This window comes from Amblyomma mixtum, chromosome 3 (genome assembly GCF_055824585.1).
Source record: "Amblyomma mixtum isolate Tamu chromosome 3, ASM5582458v1, whole genome shotgun sequence".
Taxonomy (NCBI): domain Eukaryota; kingdom Metazoa; phylum Arthropoda; class Arachnida; order Ixodida; family Ixodidae; genus Amblyomma; species Amblyomma mixtum.
Genome location: NC_143014.1, coordinates 311,461,379 through 311,487,641, shown reverse-complemented (window position 1 = coordinate 311,487,641; position 26,263 = coordinate 311,461,379). Strand labels below are relative to the sequence as shown.

Here is a 26,263-nt window from a genome sequence, read left to right as displayed (position 1 = left end):
CGCTTGCGTCAGCTTTTTCCGCTTCGCGGATGTCCCCGAAGAAAGAGCTTGCGCTATCGCGTCTTTCGACTTCAAGATCGTTGACAGCGTGCTCTGTGAGATGCCGAAGTCCGCTGCAACATCTCCCTTTTTCCTGCCACTGGATGCCGCGCTGATAATCCGTGCCTTCTCTTCAAGCGAGAGGAACTTCCGCTTTCTAGATGAAGTCGCCATGCTCGCATTCATTACAGCGCACTAGCAGCACAAGCACGAGTGAAAAAAACTCGGGCAAACGCGCTGCTGTTGCCAGGCTGCTGCGTCCTTTGGCAACGGATTGGTTGCGGCTCTGGATTGGAAGAAAACGGGAGCTTGCCCCCACGCCTTGTCGCAAGGCAGCCAGCCCGATAGTCATCAACACCAAGCTATGGCGGTGATCATGTGCGTTTCAGTGAGTGGATTAGTTGAATCCAGCGAATGTTTAGCGAAACAAAGCGTGGGCCTATGGTAACACTTTCCATTCCACTTGAATCTAAACAGGTTTTGATCAGTGTTTGGTAAAATTCACTTGCAAGCCATCTAGCTTTCTAATGATTTCTGGTATGAGGAGATGGTGTTTTGTAAGCAGTGCCTGCATCGATATCCATGTCGCACGCAGGACGTGGATGTACGCGGTGGACGAGAAGCGCAACAGCGCGATGACCATCCGCGACTGGACGGGCCGCTTCGAGGGCATCCACAATGGGGCCAAGCGCATGGCACGCATGGGTCAGTGCTTCTCTTCGACGGAGCAGGCCGTGCGGGTGATGCCCCACGAGGTCGTCGACGTCCCAGACCTCGTTGGTGGGGCCCACCCTGTCAGCGGCGAGCCGTATGTCTTCTCGGATGGTGTCGGCATGATGTCCGTGCCGCTTGCTGAAGAGGTGAGGGGGCATGCGGTCTGGTGCTGGCCAGAGCCAGGTGGCAATTGCAGTAGGCTCGTGTTAGTTCAAACTCGTTTGGCCGCACATTTGTGGCGTTGTTCGTTATGGGGAGGCTTCTGTCGGAATTTGGTCGTTCGAAGCTGCGCTTTATGACTTCAGCTTTGAGTCTCCAGAGTACGAAGTCACGGTGTGGGTGGAACCACCCTCTGTCAGAGATTGTTACAACTGAGCCATTTTCTCGTATGTAGGGGTTGGACTTCTCGGTTTTTAATTTATGAAAATTTGGCGGACTTTTTTTCTTTTTTTTTGCTCCTTATATCAGTGATTTTCGAGGAATGAAATACTGACTTTTCGCGGTGATTTAGTGCAGCAATCTTGCATGGTCAAGTCAGTTGAAGCGTACCTCAGTGTTTTTGTAATCATGGACAATTTATTTACAGTAATGAGTGTGCAAATGCTAGTACTTTGAGCTGTTTTTGTACGTGGTCCGCCTGTTCATGCCAGCGATGGAACTGCCGCCCAATCGTCGCAGTAGCCGGAACATACTTTTTCGTGACGCCCATGTGGGCTTTCATGTCAGTGTCCTGTAAGCAGTTGATTAGCCTACTTAACCGACTAACTGCCCTAAGCAGGTGATGACAGTGAACAAACAGTGCTTAGCTTGCAGGCTGTGGTGCTTCCTGTTCTGCAGAGGCGTGTAAGCTAGCGGAGCAGTACCTCAAATTGCACAACTGCGCTACTTATTCAACAATGTACACCATTGTCGCATCATGCATTTCAGCTTTGACTGAGTGTAACTCGCATTCATCAGCCAGCTATCTATGTCTTGCATGCCAAGAATACTGACCTTTTTCGGTTAAAACCAAATTTAAAAAACTGAAATTAGCGTACTTTTGTCGGGCGGTTTTTTTTCCCCCAGTTTAAACCGAAATGTCCAACCCCTACTCATATGGTACCAATGGCACCTTCTATTGGAGGCGGGTGTAACTTGAGTCGGTTGCCTTTACGATGCTCTGATGTGGCTTAAAGTGCCGCGAGGCAAAATTGAAGTATTTCGTGGCTAAATAACTGATTCCTTCTGTCGTGGAATGTTCTGGGTCATTAAACTGCACAAAAACTGAGGAACCCGCTACAAAGAGCTAAAGTCTAAAAAAAAAGTAAATTCTGGACAGCAGAAGTGGGCGACGGATTCGTTATGCGAGTGGGTTCATTACGAGAGCATATATGGTACTTTGCCTAAAGAAGTTTTGCAGAGACCACAGCTTGAATTGAGCTAGTATAACAAAAGTGCGCTTGCAACCTCGTGAAGCAGCCAAAGTTTAAGGACTCTGAAACGAAACTCTATAAGTATGAATGGGTAGAGTTTGGATTATCACGAGCTGACTGCGGTTATCAGCGGTGCCCTCGCCGATGGTAACTGTTCCGATGCCTGCTTGAATGGTGTAGTGCTGTGGCATCTGTCTGCCCGCCACGTGCCCGATAGTTGTACGCACGATGCTGATGTGATCACCTTGCATCGGTCTTTTTGGCAAGTGACCGACACAAGGATCGTTCACAGAGCACTGCCCGTCTCTACCCAGTTGTTTCACCAGCATGGGGCCTGTGTGTTGGTTGCACCGCTCCTCTGCCATCGCACCGCTTGTCGCCATTGTGCACTTGACCGATGCATGGGTTTGTCAGAGATGCCTTGCCATGGTAGTGGTGCCTGTGTGCCACTGGGTAGCATTTTGTGGGAAATTTCTGAGACAGCGTCAGCGTATCTGTTCTCCTCGGTGTAAATGTGAGCAGATGGTTATTGTGATTTGTGGGTGCTGTACTGGTATCCCAATGGGGATTGAAACTCTCTTGGACATCCTTCGGATATCTTAGACGTCCGAAGGACATTCGTGGGAGTTTCATTGTCCATTGGGTATGGGCGCTAAGGTCTTCACCATACCTGCCTGCTGTGTAGAGGGGTGAGTCTTGTTGAAAGTCTGTGTCGCCATTACCTGTAGGGCATGGTGGAAGGGTGGTGTTTTCAAGGTTTTGTTGCTTGGCGGGTGTCTGATTGCCGGTGGACGCTACGCAGCGGTTCTTCTGGCTGCAATTCGTTAACCCTTACCAATGTGGCGAGGTGTCCTTGTAGCTGGCAGACACTGCTCATTTCAGACTCACGAGCGCCTCAAGAGCTGAGCAAGAAGAGATGACAGACACGCCTGTACACAACCCTCAAAAGTACAACAATGATGCTGCATAGATATTGGTCATACAACTGCGGAGAGCTTTATGTGGGTACGTTGTAGGCTGCAATTGCAGATTTAAAAGCCGTATGAAATTTGATCTGTATGTATTACGTCTGGAAGGAAGTGTGAAAAAAAAAAGTGGCAGACAATTTAGCTTAGTTGGGTCGAATACGGATTAGGTGTGCTAGCAGTTTGGTTTCAGTTTGAGACTCTTTTTTTTCAAGATCAAGTAGGCTTGATGTGTTAATGTTTTGTTGCCCATATATATGCCGAATTAGTCATTCTCTGCTTCACAATCATATATCCCTGGGAGTCCTCACACAACTCCTGCCACAGTGGTGCAGCGATTAAGCGGTGCGCCACTGCCCCCTGGTGGCAGGTGCTGCCACTGGTGGGGCTTGTGTGACCCAGGTTGCTCTTCCCGAGCAACCTCTCGACACCAGTCATGAATTGAACTGCCACCTGCTATGGGGAGCACGGTGGTACCGAACAGACTCACAATGGCGAAATCAACATGGGGGGCTCTAGTCCTAGAGCACTAAAAAAAAGATCATGAAGGAAAGACAACAACCTAAGTCGTTTTCACAGCTGCATGTATGCGGGCCAAATTACTACAACACAGTGAGGAAAACATGCAAGACATAAGTCATGGAACGCAGATCTAAATGAGGCAGAAAAAGAGAAAAGGCTTGGTTTGGTTTGGTTTGGTTTATGGGGTTTAACGTCCCAAAGCGACTGAGGCTATGAGGGACGCCGTAGTGGAGGGCTCCGGAAATTTCGACCACCTGGGGTTCTTTAACGTGCACTGACATCGCACAGTACACGGGCCTCTAGAATTTCTCCTCCAAAGAAATTCCAGCCACCGCGGCCGGGATCGAACCCACGTCTTTTGGGACAGCAGCCGAGCACCATAGCCACTGAGCCACCGCGGCGGCGAAAAGGCAGAAAAGGCAGAAAATACCTTGATTGTAACACACACCCAGTTTTCACGGTCAAAGAAAGGTAGATTGTCTTCAGTCATAATACGCCCAGATTTTTATGCTTCTTGCACAAAGAACAAACGGTGCTTGACGAGCGCACAGTTTTGGCGCGCGTGAAGAATCACGTGGGTGGAAGTGGGCGAAACGCGCAGAGGTGCCAATCAGTGCCCTAAACAGTGCACCCCTGTGTTCGGTTGGCTGGCTGATGTACGGTCGACGGCCGCCATTGCTAAGTGCTGGCACTGAGCTCAGGAAAACGCAAATGAAACTAAGCGTTAGACTGGTCTCAGAGGCAGGGGCCGTCCATTTTTCATCCTGCCTTCCGTTGGACAAATATCAAAGGTGCGTGGGCAACTCTACAGCATGCAATTCAGTTTGAGAAGGGCTATTTTGATGAAAACTTCCGTGCCAGCCATACCTGGACGCACCTCCTTTAGTGAAGCGGTTCGAAGGAACTGATGTGAGATACATGGCGTCTGAATTAGTGAGCGTTTGATGCCATTGACTTCCATGGGCACTGGACGGGACGATGCAAGCTGTTCGGATTATCTGTATTTCCTAATTGGCGGGGGTCGAGTTAACGAGCCTTTACTGTATCAGTGCACCAGCAACACCGAACCACAATTTTTGTGATGTCAATTACAATAGCTTCGTTGCCTTCATTTGTATTGCTTTGTTTATCTTTTTCCTCACCCTGCTTGGACCTGTGCAAGGTTTGCAGTATTGAATAAAGAAAGAAAAAAATGGGGGGGGGGTGTTGTTTCTTGCATAGTTTCATTTTCGTATTCAATTCTAATTCTAACCTGCATGTCATTGTTATAAGAGTTTTTCGGGCAAAAAAATTTGCGTTAGAGCCGAGTAAATATGGTATACAGTATAATTTTACGTGTGTTAATTGAGCAGTGAACCATTAAATTCTAAAGCAGTGCGCCCTAGATTCAAAATGTTTTTTTTTTGTCAAAGTTGCGCTCCATAAACTTGTCACAGTGAGTGTACATTAAGAACTTCGATCAATTTCGGGTGACTTGATTCCTTGGCAAAAACGAACTAGTATAAAGGCAGAATTGTTGTTTCATCTTTCCTTTTCCAGTTCTGCATTAGCACAGTCTTCTGACATTTTAGTCTGTGAAAGCAGTGTGCCGAGTGATCTCAGCTCAGACAAATAGAGGGAGAGCTTTCATCAAGTCCAGCTTCAAAGGGCAAAAATTTTGAGGGGGCACTATGGTGATCTAAAGTGCGATGAGGCTAAATTCCCGCAACACTGTCCAGCGCCCTTACACTAGACAAGGAGAACTGCATATGCCTTGGCAGGGAGTTGGCATAGTATAGTGATTAGCATGCTTGGTTGTGTGGCGCCATCTGGTGTAAACACCACAAATCACAAACGTTTCATGTAACGGACGGACGGACAGAGTCATGGCCGAGTTGTGTGGCTGCGACGACGTCCATGGGAATCATCTCATCCGCTACTTTGCCACTGGCAACTGGTATTGCGAGTCTCTGACCCGAATATGTCGTGCAGGTGTACAAGATCCTGAAGCTGAAGGACCACCCTTCAGCAATCCAGATCCGGTATGCGGGCGCCAAGGGCATGCTCTGTGTTAATCCCACGCTGTCGGATTCCAAACTGCTGTGTCTGCGTCCAAGCATGCGCAAGTTCCCATGCACCAGCTCAGAGTACCTTGAGGTGATCAAGATCTCGGCACCGCGTGAGTATCAGCTTCTTTGACTGTCTTTTTGCGAGCACGCTTTCATTTCATTTCATTTTTATTTCCTTAAAGGCCCCTTCTTGGGGGCATTATACATAAGGGGTGAGCTGCAATGAGTTTTACTGTGCATATCAAAAGGCATCTGTCTATGTGCATCTCTAGTAGAGATAAGACATGACGGTGTAATAATTCATTGACATCCACCGAAGCCAGGCACATAGCCCCAAGGCAATTTTATTGTTGGAAAAGGGGGGAGGGTACTTGGCATATCAAACTCTAAACCTTCACAAGCCTGATGCATTTATTTATTTATTTATTTATTAGTTACCTGCATCGTGCTGCAGGATATTACAGCAAGGGGGGTACTGACTTCATTTTAGGTATCAAACAATTATTGCAGTGCTTGGATGTTGAGATAACTTGTGCTAATGTCACGAATTGGGGTGACGCATCCCCGACTGCTGGAGGGGAACGTTTTCTCCTGCAGGTTCGAAGAAAAGAACAGAGAAATCAAACAAAACAAAACGAAGCCGTGTTTATATTTTAAAGGAAAGGAGCCAATAAAAGAAACGAAAACACCAAGGAAAACACACACTAGAAACGCGTACAACACTAGAGACAAAAAGGAGAGAGTTCACCGGATACAAAGCGTCCCAGGTGGAGCGGGAAGGCCTTGCAGGTAGCACAGACGCGGATTGGCGAGTTGCGATGCGTCGCTGGCGTTGCGTCCAGAGAGGCAGTGGTAAAAAGCCAGGAGATGAGGAACGGAGATGGCACGGGAGACGCTGACGAACTCTTGTCAGTCGCCCCCAAGAACTGGGCAGCTGCAGCAGGAAAACTGTAGCCAGGTCCTGTCGACGGCGTTCCGCAAACACCGGAGGCTTGTGCAGCCTATCCCAGGAAGCCGTGGCAGCAAAGTGGCGATCGCAGTTGGTCTGCGTCGTTGATTCAAGGGAGGTCCACGGCAGCACAGACCGGAAGTCTGACGGCTGCCACCTCCACGCTTGAATGAGGCTTAATGATCTTGCGTCGATGATCCAAGGGAAGTCACTGGCAGCTCGAATCCAACGTCCGACAGCTGCCACTTCCACGCTTGAATGGGGACTCGATGGTCTTGAGTCGATGATTCAAGGGAAGCCACCAGCAGCTCGGATCCAACGTCCGACAGCTGCCACTTCCACGCTTGAATGACCAGACTTGTGCTGCTATGTCTTCCTCAACACCTCGGTTTGCTGACACGTAGCTCTATGCTCCTTGTGCCTGCCTCGCGCACACCACTCGCAACGCGGGGCTGGCACGTACGGTGCTCTGCTGTCCGACGCACCACTGCCAACACGCCGCGTTCCAAAAATCCCTCACCAGTGTGGTGTGCATATCACAGCTAAACGTGGCGCAGTCTCTGCAGTGAACCATTTGATGGTCATTGGGCCACGTCTTTGTACTAGCCGTGATCTGCCTTGTTTTCCAGTGCCCTGCGCTTCTTGTCCACTGGGTACTGTATATCTTGACTGCTCCCGAACGCTGCTGCTCGGGTGACCTTGGTGGTTCATGTCTTTGTGGATAGCCTGATTTTGGCAATCTGAGTGGCAGGTCTCCTATTTCCTTTCGTTTCCAGGGTCAGTGACCTTGAACCGACCTCTGATCACCATCCTCGAGCAGCTGGGCGTGACGACGGATACGTTCCTGCGGCTGCAACAGGACATGATCCTTGAGTTCACCGATGCGCCTGTCCAGGAGTCCAGTGCCATTGAAGTGCTGTCGGTGTGGTCTAAGTTGCTGCTGCCATACCAGGACTTGTCCACTGCTGGGTTCCAATTGACCCTGGATCTCTTCTTCCGCTCACTGCTTCTCGCTGTCTACCGAAATGCAGTTGGTAAGTCGAATGGTTTCTAGTGCTTGTGTGACATTGGAGTAACAATGCTAGTGTGTCGCGTAGTTGCCGCTGGTTCATAGTGCAAGAGTCACGCTTTTTGAAGGCGGGACACCGTGTGCACATAAGGGAGGACAAGGGTCTTTGAGCTGTTTTTGTTGATGGCCTGTGCCTGCAGTACTCCATCAAAGGCCAAAGGTTGAGGCTTCACACATACTCCAGGTTTTTCAGCTTTGCTGGCGAAGCCGTGCTTTCTCACTAAACAGAAGAAAAGATCCCGCCACTGAGTTTACCGGTTAGAGTAGAATCTCAGTGACACATGGCTGATATGAATTTCGATATCGTGCAAATTTGTAAAATTCCCTGTGGGAAGTTCGTTGTATGCAGTGGGCAAAATTGAAGTGTTCTGCGCAATCTCTATAGACTGTAACGATGGTGTGGGAGCTGCGACCACACATAGTAACTTGGGTGGGTACGCTACGTCTGGTCTGGCATTTTGGTGGCCTCCCAATGCCACTCACCTGTGCCGCAGCTCATTTGTATTATTGGGGACCAAAGTCTCTAGGATGCCTAGAATGCAATTTAGGCACATAGAGCCATGTTTGTCTACAATCACATAATTTCGCTACCACGTATTAAAGAAAAGGGTTTTGACTTTTGCCTGTTCAAGTGTGGTCTCCAGCCAATGGCTGATAATAGGGCTATCGGCTTTGTTTATGGTGCATGCAGTTCAGAGACCTTTGTCGCCACTGTTCATGCCACCTTTCCCTTTGCTCAGAGCTTGAAGTTACAGATAACCGAGTGTTTTCATTACGGAAGTCCATCTATTGTGCGAGTCATCATCAGCTTGAATAAGCTCACTGCATGGCAAAGGCCTCTCCCATGTCTCTCCAATTAACCCTGTTCTTTGCCAGTTGCGGTCACCGTATCCCCGCAATCTTCTCAATCTCATCCGCCCACCTAACTTTCTGCCGCCCCCTGCTACGCTTGCCTTCTGCTGGAATCCACTCCGTTACCCTTAAGGACCAGCGGTTATCTTGCCTTTGCATTACATGCCCTGCTCAAGCCCATTTCTTCCTCTTGATTTCAACTAGGATGTCATTAACCCGTGTTTGTTATCTCACCCATTCCGCCCGCTTCCGGTCTCTTAACGTTACACCTATCATTTTTCTTTCCATAGCTGGCTGCGTTGTCCTTAACTTAAGCTGAACCCTCTTTGTTCCCAAACCAATTAACCCTATTAAGCGATTAAATGTACCCAATGGTAAATAAAACTCCCTTGGACGTCCAAGACGTCCACAGGACATCCATGGGAGTAATAGTGCCCATTGGGTAAGTATAGGTGATGTGACAACAGTGAAAGTGTCATGGCCACAAATTTCTTGAGGTGAGTCCTGCCGTTTCCGTCTTGTGAACATTTCAGCGGGCCTCCGGTACAAGACGCATCGCGTTGCCTGTGGACCGTGCCCGCAACATGCTTGGTGTAGTTGACACGACGGACAAGCTCCAGTCTCGGGACAAGGTCTACTCGGGAACCTCAGCACCACTTAACATCATGCATAAAAGTTCGTGTCATTCAGCGCCAACATGCGCACTCTACACAAAATCTTAACTGTAGCGAGTTTGTAATATCTCTTATAATAATCTTTTTGGATAATTAACCGAATAAACATACCTTATTCTTTACACCACTAGCTGTACTGATTGTATGCGGGTGTTTCTGCGAGGCAAATGGTGCCGCCGTCGGCACTGGTGCCGTGAGTGAGTCTTAAGCCTTTAAAAGCACACTGTCACCTATTTTTAAAATACGCAGCGTCCGCCTTGCAAAGATTAGCACGTGGAGGTTAAACACAATATTTTATAAATCAGATCTCAATACCTTCCGCTCTACCAAAGATTTCTAATGGACATATATAGTGCCTCTGGGGGGAAGTTGTGCATAGGAAAAGGGGGAAAGGACGAATATATGGCTATTATCCGGTTTTGAAGGACTCCTCGCATTGTTGCAACAGTTACATGGAGAGTGGGAATGAAATTGTTGGATAAGAAATCTCAGGCTCCTAGGTTTGAAAACCTCGCGTTGGTAGAATAACTTTTTCTTTTAGGCAATTTGCATCGGTGGATATTTCCAAACCTTTGTAACTCTTCAAGAAAATGAATGAAAAGCATCTATCGCAGAATTCGCAAGTTTGTGTCGTAGAGTGGTGTGTGTGCCAGAAGCTGTCCCGAGTGCCCCTGGAGAAGTAAATTAATTTGTGACTGTATTCGGCAAGTTCATTCCCTTGGAGTATATACGAGAGTATTGCCGTTTGAAAAGTATGCAAGTCTCGTTTGTGAGCCACATTGCATGTATAGAGCTTTACGGCACCATATCATGGGAGCTGCCATCTTTGATCACGTGTTCACGCCACCTTTACACGCCTCCTGATTGCTCGGCGCGCACCTCGCCGCGAAGGCTGCTCTGCTGCGTCCGATGGTTCGGTTCCAAAAGGCAGTGTTCTGGCTGATACGGTTGGAAAAGAGTGGATCACTTGAGGTGTAGAAACATGATCATGCTTCACGTCGTGGCGAGCCGCTCAGTTCTCCCTCTTCGGTGCCGTGTTCCAAGCGCTCCTGCGACGCCATCTGGTTTCGAACTGAAGAACTGCGCGCGGTAAACGGTCTATAAATCGGCGGTGCCCTCTTTGAGGGCTGCACCAAAGGCGCCAACAATGATATAGCAACCAATATTTGCCTTGCGCGACTTGCTTTCTGTCTACCGTTTATAAACAGCGCATAAAACGAGGACAACGGAGCGCCAGTCATAGCAGTGCGCGTCTTGTCCGTATTTGCACCTTGCATTGTCCGTGGGAGCAAATTTAGCACCAGTACCGTTCATCACATGGTCGCAGTACTCTTGAATGACAGCTAGAGAACGTGGTTTTTTTTTTACTTCATAGTGGCATATGTATACTTATTTAGGGAACTTTAAGGAATCAATGAAAAACTAAACATAGATATTTACTAGATTATAGCAAGAACCAGCAACAATAGTCACTCTTGATCCTTTCTGCCTTCCCACATTATCATCAGAATACGAAAATAAAAATGCCGAGAATTAAGGTATCATGCAGGGGAACCACCCTAATATAGCGATATCTGCAAGAGGGACTTTTACGAAAATGGCTATGGTACAGTTGGTGGTGTATACCGTAAATTATAATCATAGGGTCAATATTGTCGTTGCCAAAAAACCTTTTCGAAATAAACCAAGAAGCAGAGTAGTGCAGAGTAGGTGGCCTGGCACGTTTTTTTGTTGTTTTTTTTTGTTTTTACAAGACTCTGGGATCCAATCAAAGCGGCGAGAACATGTCGGTGCTGCGTGACTATCATTGTGATTTCTTTGGCCTTAAGGAAATAAGAAGCCGTGTGAGTCTTTTTCTGTCCTCTGCGATTATAAGTTCATTTATTTACTCACATGCATGTCTGGTACTAAGTTAAGAACACTTCTTCGTCACATGGCCGATCCGTGACAGCACTGCGCTAATGTGGCTGCGGGAATTAAGCAGAGTTACGATGGATGTTCAGCTGCCTCGATTACAACTTGTAGCTGGACGGCGTACGAAGGCGCCGGCGATTAATCGTATCTGTTCATTTTGCCTGAGATTGCGTTTTAATTACCCGCGACAAAGGCAGATATAAATGGCGCGAAGCTTTAAAAAAATTTGAACATCAGTGCTTAGCCGCCAGACTATGTTCCCGATGTCTTTGAAGACAGAGAGAAAGCACGTAATCAAACATTTTGCCTTAATCGCCTTAATCGCAGTTTGCCTTAATCGCGCTATTTTACTCGTGGTCCTCACGTTCGGTGAGCACATTAACCTTTATTGTAGTGCTTTATTTTGTGCCGCGTATACTTTTTTTTTTTCCTCTTTTCCTGTTGTTATTTCCGCGTCGGTTCTTCTTCTCTACTAATTTGCTGATATATTGTCTATCATGACTGTACTTATGTTTCCTTTCGTTATTAATGCACTGCATAGATTTATTTCTTTTTTTTATCATGATCGTATGTTTACTTTTGTTTCCTTTGGTTATTAATGCACTCTATTATATTTTTTCGCCCCCTTACAGAATGCCCAATGGGCCTGTAAGGTATTTCGAATAAATAAATAAATAAATATATTAGACAATTAAAACGTGCGTGGCATGAGGCACCAAGATCACCTGGTTCTGCAGTTGTACCGACGCTAAACATGCACTCCAGAAGAGGGAAGGTGATTACGAAGGAACGGTGTGGATAGTGCCACCGGCCACTGTAAGAAGTAATGTTCTAGATTCGCAACTGCTTACCAGGGGTCAGTTCTGTCTGGCGAACAGTTCAGATGTTCGTCGGCTTCAGGCGCTGCCTTCGCATGCGGGCGTTTGTCGTAGAACCGGAACTGAACGAACTCGTTCTCTCAGGAGCCACCATGGCAGTCGGCGTCGGGAGACCAGGCCAACTCCAAGCTGATGCCCACGATCACCGAGGAGGGAGCCCGCTGCGATCGCATGTAGTATATCCTGCGCAGGTAGTCCCGCTTGAAAGAAGAATCATGCTTTTTAGCACGATAGCCAGCATTTTAATGGTCGAGTGGTACACCAAATGTCCTTCATTCGACGACGGCGGTAAATATTTACAACGTTTCGTTACATAAGATGTATCGGCAATTACAAAATACACATCTGCAAAGGCAAGACACTAGGCGTTCCATTATACCGAAACCAGCCCACATATAAAACACCCACAGGGCTACATCCCAACCAACTTCACCTCGGAAGCGTGGCAAAAGGTTCTAATTTCGGCAATGTAAAAGCTTATGATGTTGCCGTCTATGCTCAAGAAATCTTAGCACCGGAAATGTAGCTCCCGCTCTTAGAGCTCGTTCATGAAATAGACTGCACGGAACACCTTCCGTAGACTACGTGATTTCCAAGAAAAAAAGAAACAACTAGCAGCAAAAAAATGTGAATATGGGCTGTGCTTTCGCGACTTACGCAACACGTTCCGTCTTGTTACTCTGTATTCTGCATAAGGCATTTTTTACTATTGCGAAGGCAATCTTATCAACTTTCCGAAATGAACACCAAATTTCAGATTCTCGTTGTACTATTCCACCGGGAACTACTGACAGAAAGTTTCATTGACGGCCGCGGCCTTAAGCTGCCGAGTCAGAGCAAATCACTGCAGAGACTCTAGTTCCTTTCTGATGAATCTTGCACCGCTCCAAGGTGGAGATGGCAGTGCCTGATGCCAACGGCAATTCCCTGCTTGGGGCTTGAATTGGCTGCACAATACGGGACGATCTTAAAGGGCTGCTACTAAAACACAACCGCCTGCAATTAAGCTGCAAGAGGCGTTCACACGTCTTCTGCCTTGAAGCTAATTAACCCCACGTAAGAGAAACGCAGCAGTCTTCGACATAAACAAGCCACGCCAGACAGCTGCGGCAAAAAAAAAAACGATGCACACTTCCTGTCGTCCTTGACTTCCTATTTCCTCCCCTAGCATGGAGAGAGAGAGAGAGAAAAACTTTATCATGGCAAGTGTGTTGACCCCCCTTGGGTCCCTGGACCACCGCACGGTCCCACTCTACGTCGTAACGTTCATGTGGTGTTTGTCCATGACGTCGGCACACCAAATGTGAACAAGCTCGCAGTGTCGTGGACAATAAATCCATGCTAGGAATCTATTTGCGCGCCAAAGAAAAGGTAGAGCTAGACTTGGCTGAAGTTGATCGCATCGAAAGCAGCTTCACTTCACAAAGCTTGATATAAGGTGCTGCGTGGTAAGCGTCATCTTATTCTACAAGCGTCATCCCAGGGGCTTGAACGGCATGCCTAGCCGAACAAATTTTCAGATCCGGCCTTGCCGTTGAGCGCTAGGATAGAGCACTGGCGGCATGAATGGCACCTTACCTTCGCAGAACAGAAGGCGACCGCAACGAGTTCCACACCTGGTTCCCAGCTCGACGGACACGAACAGCGCAGTGGCGTCCACATCGCTCAACAGGATGTCCAGCACGAAGTACTCGTAGACGTGGCTGCCGCTTGCCGCAGGTCGTTTGCGTTCAGTTCTAGACAGCCTTCACCCAGTGGCGAGTTGACGGAACATTCCAGGCTCAGCTTCGAATGGCCGCGCGTGATGTTGTTGTAGCCTACGACAGAATGGCACATACCCACTCTGGGGGATCGGCCAAGAATCGGGTGGTAAAGGTTGGTATTCACCTGTACGTAGTAAAGGCAAAAGGAAAGCACACGGGAGAGGAACACCGGGGGTCTACCACAAGAAGGGCACGGAGAGGATGAAAAAAAAAATCAAAACTAAAAACAAATAATAATAATAATAATCATAAAATATATATATATATAAAGGAGTTTGGATTGGAGAAAAAGAGAAAAGAGAATAATTCGAAAAAAAATGAAGCAGAGCTTCGCTGGCGAAGCCCCAAAGTTTTTTCTTCTTCGTCTGCCACCGCTTTAAAGCCGCCCACTGCGGATTGTTTTTTTTTCAGAAAGAAAAAACTTTTTTCTTGTATTTCGGGACATCCTGCAGCGAACTACCACTGTTTAAAGGCACAATTCACACGTATACTCTGAACTACAATATATCAGTGACATCAAATACATCACTAGACAAAACAGATTCGAAACTTGGGCCCAGATGGTGATAGTTAACCGTATAGGGTGTTCTCCAGACAGGACAATTTAAAGAGGCTCGTGATGTCAGAGATGACTGAAGCCAAAACGTCACCGAAACCAAGCAGCATGCGGATTTTTTTGTCTGGTTTTATCAATGGGTGCTATCCACGGCCTCCTTATTTCGCGCTGATAGAGAACCACATCCCACCGGTAAAATGTGGTCGTTTTAGAACGCAGCTGTTAGGCGCCCGTTCCTGCGTTTCGCGGCGTCGCCGCCGCCGCTGTCCGTTGTAACCAGCGGTGATGGAGCGGGAGCTTGGAAAGGAGAAGGTAAAAGCGCAACCTGCCCCGCCGCGGTGGCTCAGTGGTTACGGCTCTCGGCTGCTGTCCCGAAAGGCGCGGGTTCGATCCCGGCCCGGGTGGCTGAATTTCGATGAAGGCGAAATTCTAGAGCCCTGTGTGCGGTGCAATGTCAGTGCACGTTAAAGAACCCCAGGTGGTCGAAATTTCCGGAGCCCTTCACTACGGCGTCTCTCATAGCCTTAGTCGCTTTGGGACGTTAAACCCCATAAAACCAAACCAAACCTCTTGGAACAGTGAACACCTCAACCATGCTTTAAGCTAAGTGGTGGTACTGACAGGCGTGTGCTGCATGCGTCGGCATTGACAACGTTGTGCCAGAAACGCGGCGCTGAAGCCATAGGCCGTCGGCGTTCGTTGTGTTCATTGGCGTTGGCGTTGACAACATTTTACACTCCGATCATTTAAAGGAAAGAAAGTCCGCATAATGGATCCCATGCCAGTGGACGCCCGAATCGTGCTTATAGGTACGTGGGGTGATGGGAGAGAGATGTGGGCTGCAGGCATTGACAAGGTTCTCCCAGAAACACGGCGCTGAAGCCATAGGCCGTCGGCGTTCGTTGTATTCATTGGCGTTGGCGTTGACAACGTTTTACACTCCGATCATTTAAAGGAAAGAAAGTGCATAATGGATACCATGTCAGTGGACGCCCGAATCGTGCTTATAGGTACGTGGGGTGATGGGAGAGAGATGTGGGCTGCAGGCATTGACAAGGCTCTCCCAGAAACACGGCGCTGAAGCCATAGGCCTTCGGCGTTCGTTGTGTTCGTTGGCGTTGAAAACCTTTTACGCTCCGATCATTTAAAGGAAAGAAAGTCCGCATAATGGATACCATGTCAGTGGACGCCCAAATCGTGCTTATAGGTACATGGGGTGATGGGAGAGAGATGTGGGCTGCAGGCATTGACAATTAAGGTTCTGCCAGAAACAGGGCGCTGAAGCCATAGGCGGTCGGCGTTCGTTGTGTTCACTGGCGTTGGCGTTGACGTTTTACACTCCGATCATTTAAAGGAAAGAAAGTCTGCATAATGAATCCCATGTCAGTGGACGCCAGCATCGTGCTTATAGGTACGTGGGGGGATGGGAGAGAGATGTGGGCTGCAGGCATTGACAAGGTTCTGCCAGAAACACGGCGCTGAAGCCATAGGCCGTCGGCGTTAATTGTGTTCGTTGGCGTTGTCAACGTTTTACACTCCGATCAGTTTAAGGAAAGGAAGGCGAGCGCGCGCGGCGAGGCACGCCAGCTGTGCGCCGTGTGACGTCACTGCTCCTCGCGCATGCACAGCAAGGAGCCACGCGAAACTGCTCAACCTAGGCTAATGTAGCTCACGCTAACGCTCGCAGTCGCGGGTGCGGCATAGCCAACCCTCGAGAGGAACATACTTGCGAGCCTAACTGCGCCTTATGCGGTAAGGACCATTAACTGGGAAGCAACAAACAACGCGAGATTACCGCACTCCATACATCGAACGCCACTGGGGAAAGGAACGCCAACTTTTGACTCAGCATGGCCAAGAGACGCCGCCGCCTAATGAGCGGCGCAGCCGCTCCAAAAGCAGGTGGTGGAAATTTAAAAATGAAATTTGGTTTTTAAGCAGTGGAAATGGCGCAATAATTACCACACGTATCTCGGTGGACACCGTAACCGTGCCGTAAGGGAACAGAGAAAGGTGGCAGCGAAAGAAGAGAGACGAAGGTGCCGTAGTGGAGGTCTCCGGAATAATTTCGACCACGTGTGGATCTTTCACTGACATCGCACAGCACACGGGCGCCATTTGCGTTCCGCCTCCATCGAAACGCGGCCGCCGCGGTTGGGATCGAACCCAGGCACTCCGGCTCAGTAGCCGAGCGCTCTAACCACAGAGTGGACGAACTGCGGACACCCAGGTACTCCGGCTCAGTAGCCGAGCGCCCTAACCACAGAGCGGACGAACTACAGACATCGATCCAGCTCCTATCCACGACTGGAACAGAGAAGGTCCGCTTCCAAATCCCAGGTCTGCTATTCACCAGCCACGGAACACCGGTTCTAGCCAGGACGCCGTCGGCACCCAAAAGGTGGGCTGGACAGATAGAGCCTCTCAGAAATCTAACTACAACCCCTCTGAGCTACCAGACCTGAAAGTGCTGGTAGGAAAATCGTGCCGCCTCCGACCGGTGGCGGCAATAGCCCTACCCCCGCCCCGGTGCGGACATGCATGTCGATTCAACGAGGCCTCCCCCCATAAGCGAAAACCAGACGATTCCCTCACCGAAGGCCAGAAATTAGCCATCGGACTGTCTTGCTCCCCAGAGAAGTCCGAACTTCTCCTCATCCGTCCTAAGAACCACTGCTGTCCCCGCTCCCCCATTGCCATTGAACTGAATGGTGACCCGGTACCTGAGGTTGGCACCCTCCGTGTATTGGGCCTGCACATCCAGAACGATGGCAAAAACACCACTACCCTCAAGAAACTCAAGCAGGTTGTAGGCGCGATATCGCACCTCATCCGCAGGGTTTCGGGACGTCATAGAGGCTTGAAGGAGCGCGACCTATGTCGCCTCATTCATGCCTTTGTCCTCAGCCGTGTGCTGTACACTACCCCATACTTACAACTATCCAAACATGACATAAACGCTTTGGATGCTTTGATTCCCAAGGCATTAAAAGTAGCACTTCATCTTCCCCTCAACACACCCACAGAAAGATTACTAGGCCTGGGCCTCCACAACACGATCGGGGAACTGGTGGAGGCCCACCGACAGGTACAATACATCAGGCTCACACAAACTTCCACAGGTCGGTATATCCTGGACTCCCTTGGCATCAGAATACCGGCCAACGACCCAACCCTCCTCGCCATCCCACGACCCCTTCACCGGGAGCTTCTCATCAGGCCGCTCCCGAGGAATATGCACCCGTCCCACCATGAGCAGCGCCGCAGAGCCCGTGCGAAGGCACTCCATCGAGCGTACGGCCCCGAGCCGGACGCCGTATGGGTGGACGCTGCCTGCACGGGTGATGAAGCGATAGCAACTGTGGTGGACTCTTCATCCACCCACCTCACACTACCTCTCCCTCCAGACACGTCCCCAGAGAGGCTGCAGAGGAAGCCGCCATTGCATTAGCTATCACTCGCACGGAAGCCCGGTATATATTAAGTGACTCTAAAACTGCGATTTTAAATTTTGCTCGAGGCCGAGTTTATGTCCCTGCTTTTGGCATACTGGACTCGCCCGATGCACCCCCGCCCCGCCATGTGGAGCTGATATGGGTGCCTGCCCACTCCGGGAATCCCGGAAACGAGGCTGCCAACCTTTTAGCGCGAGGTTCTTTAAACCGGGCTCAGGTGGCCTCGGATCGGGGATTCACGAAGGAGAGCATGCACACATTCAGTGAGCTGACCCAGGCATACAGAACCTCACGCCAGCTCTACCCCCCGCCCCACCCCTCCCTAGATAACAAACACGCAACTTCTGGCGCAGACTACAGACACACACTCTCCTCTCATCCCTTAACCTAGCCCCCTATCATCCATCCTTTCCCACTCCTGCGTGTGCCCTATGCCCAGAACCCTTCGCTTCTTCCCTCCACATCCTTTCCCTCTGCCCGGCGGACCGTCCCCCGCGGGACCTAGAGAACCTCAAGACCTGGGAGGACTGGGAGACCCTGCTGCGCTCGGAGCACCCGGCCGTGCAGACCATCGCCACCTGCCGCGCTGCCAGGGTTATGGACCTCAGGAACATAAACACTTAAGTGCAGTGGTGTCGTGCCCCGAATTCCTGTGTAAATAAAGTTTTTTCTCTCTCTCTGCGGTTGAACTACTGCGGAACCTGCACGGTTAGAGAGCGAAAGCCACAGCGTAAGGCAACGTCTATATTGTTGAGTGCATTCCAAGCAGCGCGCCCCCTCCCCCCTGCCACCCTGATAAGTGGCAGTTAATGGTTTACGAACACTGCAGCCTATTGCTGCAGTGCCGCGTGTCTGCCACAACGTTGTCAGCGCTAACGCGTGCAGCCCACATCTCTCTCTCACCACCTCACGCAAGGAGGTTACCCCACGTACCTCAAGGCGTGATTCAGGCGTCCACTGGCCCAGGCAGCCAGTTATGCGCGCTTCCTTTACTTCAAATAATCGTAGTTTATTCTAAAACATTGTAAACGCCAACGCAAATGAATGCAATGAACGCCGACGGCAGATATGCCTTCAGTGCTGCGTTTCTGCACAACTTTGTCAATGCCAACGGGGGCAGCGCGCATATGCCACTACCGCCACGTAGCTTAAAGCATGACTGAGGTGTCCACTGTTCCAGGGGGCCAGTAATGCGCCTTTCCTCTGCTTTCAGGCACCGGTAATTTGTTAGAGACACTGGGGTATCTGTTACAGTCTGCGTCTTCGCTTCGGCGTACGCGTCTGTTTCGTAGCGCTACATTACTCGCCGTTTCGCTGTGGGCCTTCAGCGCCACTTGTGCGCATGCACGGGGAGCCTGGTGACGTCATAGCCGCGCAGCTGGTGCGCCGCGCCACCCGCCTTCGACCGAGAGAGAGACTGCGCATGCGCGACACGCAGCTGGAGCGCCGTGCTCTACTGCGCATGCGCGGCAAGGAGAGGAGGGGGGTCGCGTTACAAATCGCCCTACCGTCTTTCTGGCAGATGCCTTCACCCCGTGTCTCGTCTTTAAAAGTGCACTGAAGAGGAATCAACTCGCACTTTTACCGCTGGAACTCGGTTTATACGCTCCGAACGTTCTTGGATTTCCCTAATTTAAATCGGATTAACGTCGGGCTCCTGCCTTTTCTTTTTGAATTCCCCGCAAACGGTGGGAGGAGTCGACCAACTTTTCACCCAGTCCCTTGGCGGCTTGCCGCTCTGCCATCGGCGGAATGATACGTAGTGATCGGCGAAAGCAAAGATGGTTTGGTTTATGGTTTATGGGGTTTAATGTCCCAAAGCGACTCAGGCTATGAGGGACGCCGTAGTGAAGGGCTCCGGAAATTTCGACCACCTGGGGTTCTTTAACGTGCACTGACATCGCACAACACACAGGCCTCTAGAATTTCGCCTTCATAGAAATGTACTGCATGCTGGCAAAGCAAATAAGCTTAATGGCAGGAGGTCATCATTTACTGTTATTCTATGTACAATGTGCGCAACACTTAATACGTGAACAGAGTCCAGCGGAAGTTCACAAATCAGGTTAAACAGTGCTTTTGCAGTATCCGGTCGGTTTGACAAGGTAATGATTCGAATAGCCCTCTTCTGTAAGCGGCTAATAGATTTCAAGTATGCTTTATATATATAGCCTCGTGGTACTATGCAGTAGCTTAGATAACTATGCACAAATAAGAAATAGAAAATACGTAGAACCGTTACGTCAAAACATTCACGGGGTTTTATTAACATGTGGCGACCGTATGAGAGCTTGGAACATGTCTTACTAATATGCGATTGCCAGCTCATATCAGAATCAAACATGACTAAGTATTTAATGACGCTACTCGCTGTAACTGTGCAGTCTTGAGGCTACTCGCTGTAAAAGGACAGACGGTTGAATGGTCGTGTAACACACTTGGTTTCGTCTGGACGTATCTTACATAATAACATTCAGAAAACAAGGACCCTAACAATAGCTCCGCCCAACAAGCACACACACATAGGAACCTAAAGGTTTTGGCAACGTTGGCAGAAAGCTGTGATGCAAGGCTAAAATTCTTGCAATAGTACAAATCTAGTGAAGAAATCTTCAGTGCTTGCTCTTATTAATAGTAATTATAGTTTATGACGAAAGAACGCGCTCAGTGATTTTGTACAGTGCAATCCCAAACTATTCTAAAACGAAAATAGGTAAAGTGCGCGTAAGTCAGCAAATCGGTCACTATTCGTTAGGAAACTGCGTGAGTCATGCGAAGGACGCCCTTCTATGCATCGTTTCGCGCCATGATGCTGCACTTGACAGATGGGTGCATTGGGCTGCGGGGCGCGCAGCCGAAGGCGGCGGAGAACTCTTCGACGTGTCGAAAGGTGACGTCGCACTCGTCGCCGTCGGCCGCAGAGAACACGCTCTCGCTGCCCAGGCAGGTCGAGTAGCACGCCGCGATGAAGAACAGTGCGGCGCTGCCGTAGCCCTCGAACCCTTCGAGAAGTTCGTCGTAGCCCTCCGAGGCGGCGCTGCGTTGTCTGTACGCTTGCAGCGACACTTCGAGGGCGAGCGTGTGCTCAAGCTGACGGAGAATGTCGAAGAAACTGCCGTATCCACTGCTCCCGTTCACGGCGCACGCCAGCGCCGTGCTGAAGGAGCCCATGGCTCCCGGCGAAGTGATGTAGCTGCGATTTAAGCGTAGTATACTGAAAGACAGCCTTTTAAAGGTGCCCTGCGACGTAGATAAAGCATGGGGTCTTTATTCTTTGTATACGGAGTAAGGGACATTGCGAATCTTGAACGCGCAATGAGATCACCGAAATCATAATATTTGATATTTTAATCTTTACTAGAAATGCTTGTTTCGAGCCGATGGTGTCGCAACGCGGTGGCCATTTGCGGCAGCGGAAATGAGGTGGCATCTAGATAGGGCGCTGCCTTTCTCATTGGTTGGGCGTCCAGTTTGCATATTGTTCCATTATACTTGCGAAATGGATCCAAAATATTATTTGTCTGAGTACTGAAAGCTTTTCGGATGCCACAAAAGCTGGAAAGAAGCAGGACAAGCGAACGAAAACTAACAAGAATACAGCTAGGGGCGACACTTTCCATTCCGCTTCAAACCTTCGTGGCGGCCAGCGCTGTTCAAAAAACGTTGTCTCAAACCAGAAAGCGCGCGCGTCGAAACCGGCCCTGACCATACCAAGACGGCAGCGAAAAAAAAAGCCAGTCGACACACTTTGCCCAAAATTGTGAAGAGAAAGGCCGGACAGGAGACGGGAGTCGAGTTTGGGGAGGAGGGGGGCTACTGCCGACAGCCTTCCAGTCCGACTAAAAAAAACTTCGGGGAGCTTCCTTTGTTATTAGTCACCGCAGCCCTGACTACGGCGCCGCGTACACGGGGGGAAGACGCCGCCAAAATGCGCGGCTGTCTACAGCCCCGACAAAGCAACAACTGCATGCACGCTTCCGCTGCGTGTGCGCTAGGCGCGGTTCTGATTGGTAGCGCCCAATCTCGGTACTGGGTGAGTGAAATGGGCGAGTGAAATGCGTTTTCGCCTGAGCTTTTCATTTTGAATTTTCAGAGTGAAATAACTTTCGTTTGCGTGCTCCGATTTCAATAATTCTTTTTGCTCTGGTCTCAGGAAAGCATGGCGAATCTATTTAATGATATTAACTGGTACCGAGGAAATCATCGCAGTGCCCCTTTAAGGCGAAAGCCTCTAATGGCTGCCGCCGCGGTGGCTCAGTAGTTATGGTGCTCGGCTGCTGACCCGAAAGACGCGGGTTCGAACCCGGCCGCGGCGGTTGAATTTCTTTGGAGGAGAAATTCCAGAGGCCCGTGTACTGTGCGATGTCAGTGCACGTTAAAGAACCCCAGGTGGTCGAAATTTCTGGAGCCCTCCACTATGGCGTCTCTCATAGCCTCAGTCGGTTTGGGACGTTAAACCCCACAAACCAAACCAAACCTCTAATGGCTCATACTGGCGTCCGTTAGCAGAGGGTGTCACACCTTTGGCAGCGTGTTAACTCGGGAACTAAAAAAGATAGGAGGAAACGAATGGTTGCTCCAGATAGAGGAGGAAAAAATCAGCCTAGAAGTCACGTTTGATGAGTGTAATTAGTTAATTAATTATAGTAAAAAAGTCAGAACTGCGTCGATATAACGCTGACGTCGATATGGTCACGGGAAAGGTGTGACGTCACATCCACCGGAAGTCGTCACAGCTTAGTGAAAATTGTCAGAGAACGGTCGGAGAAACGCCGGATTTGTGTCAAATTAGACGGAGAAATGTGTAATTAAGCGTAATTAGCACTTAAAATCCCCGGAAGGTATATAATTTGGGTATGGTAGAGCCAAGGCAACAGTGTGACGTTCCATCCACCGGAAGCCGTCACGGCATAGTGTACTCGGCTTTCTCCTCTCAAAAATTTAGTTCCCAAAGTGTCCTCGCAATTTTATTTTTTGCTTATGTGCGAGCGCACTACACACGTTTGCACATTTTTTGGAATGTGTGCTTAAGTGACAACTTTGCTGTCGAACAATTGGAAAAGGTTGGCGCTGGGGGGTTAAAAAAGGCAGGAATAGCGTTTTTATACCTTTTGTTTATGCCCCTTGTTAAAATAAGAATCGCAGTTTCCTAGCGGACCTCATATACTTATTTACCGGTACTCCAACAGCTGCGCATAAATATGAACACCTGAAAATAGGCACATTATTGATCCCTTGAAGTCATGCGATCGTTCGCAGCCGCTTTAGTGGATTATTTTTTTTTCTGCAGGCCTATACGCTAACAAGGTGCACTCAGTGAATGAGAATGAAGTGCAGCCGATTTCTTACTCAACCGAAATTATCAGGGACCCATGTGGCCTCACAGGACAGCATACATGGGTACTTCGGGTCGTCAAACTACTTCCATGGAGGGAATAAACGGATGGAAGAGGGGGCGAGAGATGGGTGAGAAGAATCGAGTAGAAAGAGAACCTGTTTTCTGCACGTGACTTTTCTAAACGAGCTGATACGTCATCATCATCACGATCAGCCTGACTACGCCTACTGCAGGGCAAAGGCCTGTCCTTCGCCATTTGTGGCCATCGTATTCCCGCAAATTTATTAATCTCATCAGCCCACTTAAATTTCTGCCGCCCCCTGCTACGCTTGCCTTCTCTTGTAATCCCCTCCGTAACCCTTCAAGACCAGCAGTTATCTTGCCTGGTCCTTAATGGTAACGGAGTGGATAGGTATAAACTTGCAATTCTGAGCACATTAAAGGGCCACTGACCAGGGTCCGGACATTTTTGAAAAACAAGCCCACTGCATAGATGAGGCATCGAAGATAACCTCTGCAAAATACTAGAGCCATGCGCGCCCCGAAAAGCTGCGAAAATTCAAATCAAAGCCCGTTCGTTCTTTCCTTCCTTCAAAAACGGGCCCCGCCCACTACTCTGCACCCCGCTGACGTCAAGGGTGGCTACTTTCGCTAAAGGCACTCCATTGGTGCATCGTTCTGACTGACGGGAGAAGGTTGGGCGTAGCCTTGGCGTCGCGTCGTCTGCACAAGGCTTTCCGCAGCGCCTTCTGTTCTGGCTCATGCCTCCAAACCCGCATGAAGGAAAAAAAAAAAAAAACTGCGGAGGGAGCGTGCGGCGACAGCCTTGAACCCTTGCCATAAAAAGTAAAAAATAGTAAAACTGAGGGAGTTGGTTCGCCCCCCCCTCCCCCCCCGCCGTGATCACGTCACGAGAAGCTCTGCGTGCGCGCTCCCTTCTCAGTTTCTTTTCTTCTATGCGAGCCCCCCAAAACAAGGTTTTAATTAGTAGTGCAGCAGAGCCTTTCCCTCGCTCGTCCACTTGAGCGCTCCGCATAGACACCGCTTATCCTCCATGCATCTTGCGTACGCCCTGACTCCAATGAACGACATGGGCTTCGGAGCGGAGAAAAGACACAAACACACAGAACACAAACACACATGAAGAAAAGCAAACGGGCGGTTGCCGGGTCCGCACTTCGCCGTGTGTTTCGAACAGAAACGACTTCCGCCCATCCGCTCGTGAAACGGTGGGGAGGCCTAAAAAAAAAAATGAAAAGGTGGCTCGCTAACTGGGAATGACAAACAGATGTATGAAAGGGTGCGCTCGCTAACAAGTCTAGGTGGTCGAGCCGATCGCGCCTCTCGATCGTTCAGTGTGCGGAGAAAATGCGACGACGCTGTTTCAGCCCCAGCAGCAAAAACCAAGAAAAGAATTCTATTGAAGGCGGGGCCATGACGTAGCCCCGTGACGCACTCCACAGACACCACGCCTCCGGCTTACGTCGGAGAAGGAAGGGGTGATTTTGCCTTGCCGAGCCTACTCGACGAGGAGCGGGAGAGAAGAATTTCGAGGAGGGAATGGAAGGAGAGGAGGCTCGCTGAAAGAGAGGTAGAGAGTGTCTGCTGAGCTGGGTTGGTCCGTGGCCCTTTAAGACGGTACGCTCCGGTAGTATCAAAAGGGCGTCTTTTGTGCTGTTCTTATCGTAGCAAGGAGGTATGAAGCATTACAACCTGTGGGGACTTTGCCCCTAGTGTTCCCCTTTGGTGGGATTCCCCGCGATGAGCCACGGATGGCGTGATTGCTGCGCATGGGAGAGACGGCTCTCTTGGGCTCGGGATTTCGCCGTGTATGAACCTGTCGGCGCGGCATGCGCTTTTCAGCAGCGGGCGCGGGGCCTAGTGGGGGAAACATTCTCCCGCCGGCTCGTACCGTCCAGCCTCGGAGTTTCCCCCTTGCCCTGGCGTGGGCGAACGTTCGCTCATTTCCGTGCTGGTAAGTCGGACGTCCTCGATTCTTCAGTGTATTTGTTGCTAGCTGGCGTTATTGTTCTTGCAGGAATAAATGCCTTGTTTGCGCCATCCAGACGGTCGTTCCTTTGTTCTCTCAGAGGAAGACCTGTCGTGGTCTGCGTGCGCTCGGTAGTGCACGCGACCACGGGGTGGGGTCCGGCGGTATTGAACTGTGACAGCCGCCGTCAAACGGGGAAAACGTATTTGTCCCCGCATTAAAACCCCAGAAATCATAACTGGTTCTGTTGTTGAGAGGACGCACCAAGGGGCTTGACAAAGCGAAATGTTACGCAGCGGTTGTTCATAAAAAGTGAAAGGAACATTCACTGAAGTTGTAAGTTGTGGTAGAAAGGAACATAAGCTTTCACTGCTAGATTCATGTTGAGCACGCGTTGCCGCAGAGTTGCTTCACAGCAGCCTACCTGTCGCTGAACAGTCGGCTGAGTGCCAAGGCGACGCTGTATCCGAGGCCTCCGTGGTTCATGGCCGGCGCGGCGCTCTCGTCCAGCCATGGAAATGAGAGTGCATACGGGAGCAGCGCCATGTCACGGCCGGGAAGAAGCGCGAACCACTCGGCGAACTCGATTCGCGCCGAGGCCGCGCGGTTGTTCGCGTCCACATGGTCCAGGTTGACCGCCTGCCAGTTTTCCACCAGCGAAGCGTTCATGTCAGGGAAGGTCGGCTCGTCCTGCTTGGGTTGCATAGCGATAAAAGACAGGTCGCAAAGTTGTAACTAGTTCAATACTAAACTAGGGCTATCTTCAGTACTAGGAGGAGAGGAAAATACTCAGCAGTGTTTCTCTAAGCTACAAATAGGAATATAAACAAGAATCATAATAATCACAAAACACCTCCACTACTGGGGAGAAGCTTTTGCCATCGACCCACTATTCAAGCTAAAGTGCACTAACTGGACAAAATTTATTCCCGGAACCTTCCTAATCTCGTCCGCCCACCTGCCTCCCTGCTTTTCCTTGCTATATATGCCTTGTCTTGAAGTACAGTTTTTGTCAAATGTAACCAGGCTCCATGGCCCAGACAACACACCTACATCCTAAGGACGTCCTTGGGAAGTCCGCGGCAGGACTTTACGCACATCCCGCGGATGTCCCGAAAAAATCCT

General features: G+C 49.8%; 2 protein-coding genes across 2 annotated transcripts in view; one reads left to right on the top strand and one right to left on the bottom strand.

Moving 5' to 3' along the window:
* Positions 1-9,371, top strand: part of LOC149355611 (uncharacterized) — a 47,213-nt gene extending 37,842 nt beyond the window's left edge. The window contains exons 8-11 of the mRNA XM_089576146.1: positions 635-899; positions 5,624-5,810; positions 7,426-7,683; positions 9,104-9,371. Of these exons, the coding sequence (XP_089432272.1) occupies positions 635-899; positions 5,624-5,810; positions 7,426-7,683; positions 9,104-9,171 (778 nt within the window). The 3' untranslated portion in view covers positions 9,172-9,371. The remainder of the gene's footprint in view (positions 1-634; positions 900-5,623; positions 5,811-7,425; positions 7,684-9,103) is intronic.
* Positions 9,372-12,116: 2,745 nt separating this feature from the next.
* On the bottom strand, positions 12,117-25,874 carry LOC149355610 (uncharacterized). The gene is made up of 4 exons (XM_089576144.1): positions 25,563-25,874; positions 20,629-21,003; positions 13,653-13,781; positions 12,117-12,219 (listed from the first exon to the last, which is right to left on the bottom strand). Exons 1-4 carry the CDS (start codon positions 25,841-25,843, stop codon positions 12,117-12,119), a joined length of 888 nt encoding a protein of 295 aa, XP_089432270.1. The 5' UTR covers positions 25,844-25,874.
* Between the last annotated feature and the right edge of the window lie 389 nt (positions 25,875-26,263).

What these genes read in the sequence shown, in the direction of transcription:
- LOC149355610 (XM_089576144.1), bottom strand. Translation starts at nt 25,843, where the DNA reads ATGCAACCCAAGCAGGACGAGCCGACCTTCCCTGACATGAACGCTTCG. An exon ending in AGCCGACTGTTCAGCGACAG is followed by an intron (nt 21,004 to 25,562) that starts GTAGGCTGCTGT and finishes CTTAAATCGCAG; the next exon opens with CTACATCACTTCGCCGGGAG. An exon ending in TCCGTCGAGCTGGGAACCAG is followed by an intron (nt 12,220 to 13,652) that starts GTGTGGAACTCG and finishes CTACCTGCGCAG; the next exon opens with GATATACTACATGCGATCGC.